General features: G+C 58.9%; 1 protein-coding gene across 1 annotated transcript in view; it reads right to left on the bottom strand.

Moving 5' to 3' along the window:
* The window catches only part of DPP6 (dipeptidyl-peptidase 6), a 281,581-nt gene that overhangs the window by 23,411 nt on the left and 251,116 nt on the right, over positions 1 to 7,054 (bottom strand). Inside the window, 1 exon segment of the mRNA XM_010829360.1 lies at positions 730 to 828. Within this exon segment, the coding sequence (XP_010827662.1) occupies positions 730 to 828 (99 nt within the window).

Below are 7,054 nucleotides of genomic sequence, written 5' to 3' on the forward strand. Positions count from 1 at the left end.
TGAGCTCTTCCGATCTCAGCCCGCTTCTAAGGGTGTCATCCCCACACAGGCAGCGCGGAGGGACACGGTGCTGTGGGGGCTGAGGCCCCAGGGTGGACGCCCTGGGCCTGGGTAGCAGGGTGCCGTGCGCAGAGCTGACGAAGCTGCCGGGACCCCCTTCCCGCCTGGAGCGCGGGTCCCATCCAGCCGGGCCCCGGGGCTCTCAGGGGTGCCTGCCGCAGGACAAGCTCATGAAACTCACTGAAGGGCTGAACAGACAGCTCAGAGGGAGAAGGACACAGGCCAAGGAAGGGCGCTGATGGTCTCCAGCCGCCCCGGCCACCAGCCTTTCGCTGTGGGTCTCCAGCTGCGAGGACACCCCCCAGCCCTTGAGCAACACGGAGAGGCGAGCTGACGGGCAGTAAGGGCATCGGTGGCACAGAAAGGGAACGTCTGGGGGAAGCCTCTGCCCTGGGTGGTGTCCAGGCCTGCTCCCCGCCAAGGAGAGAATTTTCATCTGGGACCACGTCTAAACTGTCGGCCTCCGGGGGACAGAAATCACCGCTCCTGTTTATTTCTGTCTGGCACAGAGCGAGTGTCTTGCCTATGAACACAGTCGGCTTCCCCTGGGTCCCCCTGGCTGGTGAGGGGGCAGTTGGGGCCCACGCTGGGGGCCCCTGCCCCGACCCCCCACCCCCGCTGGCATAGCGATCGCGGTCGCACAGAGGCTGTTTCCCCTGAAGCACTCACTGTAGTCGTCAGTCTCGATTTTCCTGTACTCCACTTTCGGCATCTGCCGGTCGCTTATGGCTTTCTGTACGTGCTCGTTGGTCTCTAGATCAAACATCTCTGAAACAGACAGACCAATGATGCGTTCAGATCCCCACTCACGGATGCCCTGGCGTTTCATGTGCCTCCTGACTGCTACATCAGAGGACAGGATCACACATCCACGGCAGGAGCCGAGAGCCGCAGACGTTACATCCCAAGCCTGGTCACAGGACAGGGGCGAGTCCAGGTCAGCCCGGCTGCTCCGGGCGGGAGGTGGGTTCCTCCGCGGTGCCCGGCGCCCCTGCCCCCGACATGCTCCACGGCATTTCTCACACACGGGAATCATTTTGGGGGTGTGACTGGTCTCAGGACTGCTGTTTTTTTGGGAACTGACATCATGTCTGTCAAGGCAAGTGGTTTCCAAATGGAGTGGCCACAATAACACACCGGAAGAGAGGACAGGAGCTGGAGGTGACCTTTGCCACTTTGTCCAGGAAGGTGGACTTGGCTTTCTTGCCTTAGCCATAGGTGGCCTGGCCCCGGAGACCTTCATTCGAGGTGGCTGCGCGGCCGTGTGAGTCTGGGTACAGGGGGACTGGCCTGTCTCCCTCCAGGCCAGAGAGGTGGCCGCACCCTTCCCTGCACCTCAGGGGCTGCTCTGAGACCCTTACGTTGTGCCAGCTCATGAAGGCCTTGGCAGGGACCCTGTGCCTGCAAAAGCCCCCTTCTTCCATCCCCTGCAGAACTGGCCCTCCCCTCAACTGCTCCATCTGACACGTGACTTCTTTCCTCCTCTCTCCCCCAACCCTACCTGGGGACAACTCGTGGTTCCATCGAAAGGAAGTTTTATCTCCAAGGGGCTCGACCTTTGGGTAGATAAGTCACTTGGAAATGGGTGTGAACCTTTTAAAGAAGAACCTAATCTCACAAGCGAGCTGATAACTGCTTTTATGAACAGGCCAGACAGGTGAGCCAGCACTTAGGACCCCCAGCACTGAGTGTTCTGTCTGTGGGGCCGTGGGGACCACCACGAGCAGCACCCCCACACCTCCTCGGGGGCAGAGGCGACCACAAGTTCCCAGGGCTGGTGACAAGCCAAGAAACAAGACAGAAGGTGCTTCACGAGTTTGCTGAGCACATATTTGGGTATTTAGCTTTGGTGACACAGTGAGGGGAGACATGGTGAAACTAGCTTTAAAAATGGTGAGGTTGGACCCCACCACCCAGCAGGCAAGAAGCCCAGTCCTTTGTATAAAGTGAGAAGGGGAAGGTGTGTCCACACGGGCTGTGCTGACACACGGAGGTCCAAACAGTCGTGTGTGCACGCTGAGTCCTTCAGTCGTGTCTGACTGTTGCGACCCCATGGGCTGTAGCCTGCCAGGCTACTCTGTCCATGGGATTCTCCAGGCAAGAACACTGGAGAGGGTTGCCATTTCCTCCTCCAGAGGACCTTCCCGACACAGGCATCAAACCCACACCTCTAATGTCTCCTGCACTGGCAGTTGGGTTCTTTACCACGAGCACCGCCTGTGAAGCCCGGAGGTCCTGGCAGATCTGACCTCAGCTCCGGGACCTGGAGACCCAGCCCGGAGGTGGCACCCTCTCGACCTTGCGGTCTTACAGACACGCAGGGGAGGGGACCCCGACCTCAGTGTGGCGAGAGCACCCCACGGTCCTAACAGAGCAGAGAGCAGTCATTTTCCCTGAGTCCAAACAGCCTCGGCCGTTTAACACAGCGTCCCCGGCACACAGAGGAGCCGGTTTACGAGGTATTAATTATTTCACTCTCAGGGCAGGACGATCTGGAGGTAGCCCCACCAGACGGTGGAAATGACGTCATTTCCACGTTCTCTGCTGCCTCCGTGCCTTCGCACTTGCTGTTCTGTGTTCCTGGCTCCTCCTCTCCGTCAGGTCAAAGGTCACCTACTCCGCGAGAAGCCCCCACCGTCAATCTTGGGTCCCCTACAGGTCCATGCTACACCAGCTCTCAGACTCGGTCACTGGCCTGGCTGCCCCATCCCACGCCGGGCTTCCCAGGGACAAAACACACCAGTTTCCAGTAGCAGGACTCGACCTGTCTGTGGAAATCTGACTCACGCCCGGGACATGATGCGTCTTCACAGTAGCTGAGCCTGGGTTTTGGCCCGAGTCTTCCTTTCTTCTCCCACGTGGGAAGGACTGAGTGGTCCCCCTGGGAGGTTTCCGAAACACCATGGGGCTCTGAGGGTCCTGGTGGTCACATCTCTTGGTGCTAAGAGTCGAAGCAATCGAGGCCTATTAACCCCTGCTTCCCACACCAAGCAAAACAACGAAAGCACATTTTAATCCAACTGATTTAAAAGTTGGCAGTGCTTGAGCACCCAAGTTACTATTTAATTTGGGGAACTGAGGAAATTCACTGCTGTTGTTCAGTCGCACAGCTGTGTCTGGCTCTTTGCAACTCCATGGATTACAGCACGTCAGGCTCCTCTGTCCTTCACCATCTCCCAGAGCCTGCTCAAACTCAAGTCCATTGAGTCAGTAATGCCATCCAACCATCTCATCCTCTGTCGTCCCCTTCTCCCGCCTTCAATCTTTCCCAGCATCAGGGTCTTTTCCAATGAGTCAGTTCTTCACATCAGGTGGCCAAAGTATTGGAGTGTCAGCATCAGTCCTTCCAGTGAATATTCAGGGTTGATTTCCTTTAAAATTGACTGGTTTGATCTCCTTGCTGTCCAAGGAACTCCAAGAGTCTTCTCCAGCACCACAGTTTGAAAGCATCAGCTCTTTGGCACTCAGCCTTCTTTGTGGTCCCACTCTCCCATCCGTACGTGACTAGTGGAAAAACCATAGCTTTGACTATATGGACCTTTGTGGGCAAAGTGATGTCTCTGCTTTTTAATACGCTGTCTAGGTTTGTCACAGCTCTTCTTCTAAGAAACAAGCATCTTCTAATTTCACTGATGCTATCCAAACCCAAGCTTATGGTAGGAGCCGGAGCACGGACCTCACAGGGTCTTCTAGAAGCCTCAGCCCTCCAGCCCGTGATCTGGACCTCTATGTCTGCTTAAGAGAAGCCTGGGGGAGAGGGCAGCTAGGGGGCTCAGGGGCGCGGGTGGGGCTGTGGGTCAGACCAGAGGGATGGAGACGCACGAAGACAGGGCATCAGCGGGAACACAGAAGGAGCATCCTTGGGGACAAGAGCAGGGCTGGGCCCTTTGCTGTCAGAGAAGCAGCTCCGAGCTCCCACTTCTTGGGGCTGGACAGAGCTCCGGGGGGGTGGCAGGGGGGCGACCTGGATGGGCAGACATCACCAGGCAGGAGAGCTGGAGCAGCCACTCAAGGCTGGTTGTCACCCTCTCTCCACGCATCTGCATGGGAATTTGACACTGCTGACACCAGCCAAGCTTGAAGCAGCTTTGTGCTCAGGCTGACATGCAGCCTGCGAGCGCGGCTCGCGTGGACCTAAGGAGAACACGGACTTGCCACCAGAACGTGGAGCTTCTGGTTGGTTCCTGGGCACGGGAGCCATGGCTTCGCCAGGGAGCCCCTGGTGTTCTAACTGCACACGGCGTTCTGACGGCACACGGCCTCGGCAGACGGCGTGTGAATAGCTAGTCCCTCTGTATTAAAATCCCACCCTTCAGAGAAAGGCACCACGGCAACAGACTATTAAATTTAGTTAAATATTAGATTTCTCATTTAATGATTGCCCACACAACCGGTTTTATCAGCAGAGAGCTGGCTGTCCCACCGGGGAGTTGAGTTAAGCCATTTTATTTGTTCCCATAATTGCATTCAAAGAGGGCAGGGGCTCGGCGGAGGAAATAAGAAAAGACGCACTTGTTCCCCGAGGAATCTCTTTTGACGTGGGGGCCGTGGGGACCTGCCGTCAGGAGCAGACAAATGGCCGCTCCTTAATTAAATGTGAGCCCCTCTAATATTTGACGGAATTAGCTATTATCAGATCTGGACACGGTGAGCCTGCAGGAAGCCGGGTGGCTCACGAGGGCTGCCTCCCAGCTGGGCCCCCGCGTGCAGGCGCCGTGTGGCCATGGCTGTTCCGGGACCCAGTTGGCTCAGGTCTTTGGTGGAATCACCACTTGGCTGCATTTGGGGGCCTGAGTGACCAGTGAGCCGCTGGGCTGGAGGACAGAAGAGCTGCCCTCCCCGTCTCGGGTTGCTGCCGGTGGCGGGAGGGCAGGGCTGGCACGGAGGTCGCTCGGTCTGGGCAGTGCTGCCCCATCACTGGGGTCTGGCCACCCGCCTGGATTTCCGGGCCTCTCCTGGCGTGTTTCAGGAAGCTGTCCCTGTAGCGTCAGTGACCGCGGCATCCCAGAGGTGGCCCGCCCACCCGGGGATGCGCAGCTCAAGCCCAGTGTGGCACAGAGGCAATCCTAAAGGTGGTCACACGGTCTGGGGGTCATTGTTCTGTCTGCTGCGTCTGTTTCTCTCCAGGAGGATCATCAGCAACTTGGAGGCAGAGTGATGGAGTGTGTTTATAATACTGGCACCAACGAGGGGCCACGTGTGGCCCCCACCCAGTCAGCTCCATTCTCGCTCAGGAAGCGGTAGCGGTGGACACAGAGCCTCCAACCCACTGCCCTCCAGAGTCCTGGGGGCAACTCTGGGCTCGGTGGGGCCGGGCGCACTCGTGCTGATCCCTCCTCACATCTCCCCGTCGGTCGTCCCAGCTCCTGACACGCCTGATGGTGTAGCTGACGCCCATGTGGTCACTCGGGGGAAGAGGGTGAGGGCGGGGTGGCCACCAGGCAGAGGACGAGAGAGCAGGTGGACTGGCCCAGACGGCCGCTGGCTGCAACGGTCTCAAACAAGAGCTGCCACGCAAGCTGGTTTTGCTTCTTTGTAAAAAGCCGACTGAAGGGAGCAGGAGGGAGAGATGCTGGCCAGGAGTTCTGGGGGAGGAGCCGCGCCGGGCAGCCCAGGAACTTCGATCTGGGAGCAGCGGTCACGATGCTGTCGGCGCCGTCGGGGGCAGACCATGCTGTGCCTGCCTGCAGGCGCTCTGGATCCAGGCTGGGCTATGCTGGGGGGACAGGGGAGCTGGTGGTCCTCTGCACCTGGATCACACCCCCTCCCCGAGCTCACACCCCTCACGCTCACCTCGAAGCGTCTATTTACACGACTGTGTCGGCTCTGCCATCCCAGGGCCTGAGCGGCCTGAACACCCAGCACCTAACGAGTGCACTCCGGCCCTGACCACAATTATGCTCTTCAGGAAACAGCTTCTAAATAATTCAGAGTCACATCTGTGACACCGCAGGCTCTGTTTGTAAAGAAGATCTTCTAAAGGGAAAGAAATCAGATAGTCCCAGGGTGGCTCTGGGGTCAAGGGGCAGAGGAGGGGGAAGGCAAAGAATTCTGAAACAGTAATTTCAAGTTCCAGAGTGCGGCAGGAATCCGGGAAACGGCTGCTGCCTTCAGAGATGAACGGGACCTTCTGGGGCCCTGCCTGCCATGGCCTATCTGCCTGGGGCTGTCGTACAATGCAGGCCACAGGCTGGTTGACCAGGCTCCCCAAGCGTCTCTGAAGGCCAATCCCCAGGGCCTGCTCGCCCTCGGGCTGCTGGGCTGCGGGCAGGTGGCCCCCACAGGCTGCGGGCAGGAGGCCCCTGTCTCCCCATCTGCACACCGGTCGGAACCGCCTTCCAGATGAGTGGGGTGGCCCTGGGCTCTGCTTGGGGCTCAAAGACCAGCAGGGACTCGGTGCTGCGTCAGGTTAACTGGGGCGGCTTTTGGAGGGACCGTCGGGGAGGCTGTGGCTGTGAGCAGGTCACTCAGGTGACAGCAGAACAAAGGCCTCGGCCCCCAGCGACTGGAGTGGGCCCCAAGGTCACGACCTCGTGCTCGGGCTTGCATGAATAAGGTCTGGCCCTCACTGAGCTCACCTCAGGTGAGCTGCTGCGAGATGGGTGCCCAGGAATGTCCAGGAAGCCACAGGGAGGCCAGCCCTTGATATTAGGTGGTCACTTGATTATGTAAAAAATGGTGAGCATGGTCCCAACGGGGATTAAGCATTCAGGGTGCAGTTTAAGGGCTCAGTCCTGCTGACTGCAGAACCCTCCCCCAGAATCTGCCCCCTGCTCAGAGCTCCCCCCGCCCCCCTCAACTGCACACTGAGGCTGAGTGGGGTTCACTGCAGGGCAAGGGTCTCTGGAGCAGGGAGAGGATGAGGCTGTGGTTGCCCAGCCAGCTCGGAGGCTGGGGTGTGCGGTGGGGGTGGGGGGCAGCCTGCCTGCCCTGGCCTGTCTCGGGGTGGATGCAGGACAGAGCTGCTGGGGCTGAGCAGCCCCCTGGCCACATT

The sequence above is a fragment of the Bison bison genome, unplaced genomic scaffold, assembly GCF_000754665.1.
Source record: "Bison bison bison isolate TAMUID 2011002044 unplaced genomic scaffold, Bison_UMD1.0 scf7180017864503, whole genome shotgun sequence".
NCBI lineage: Eukaryota > Metazoa > Chordata > Mammalia > Artiodactyla > Bovidae > Bison > Bison bison.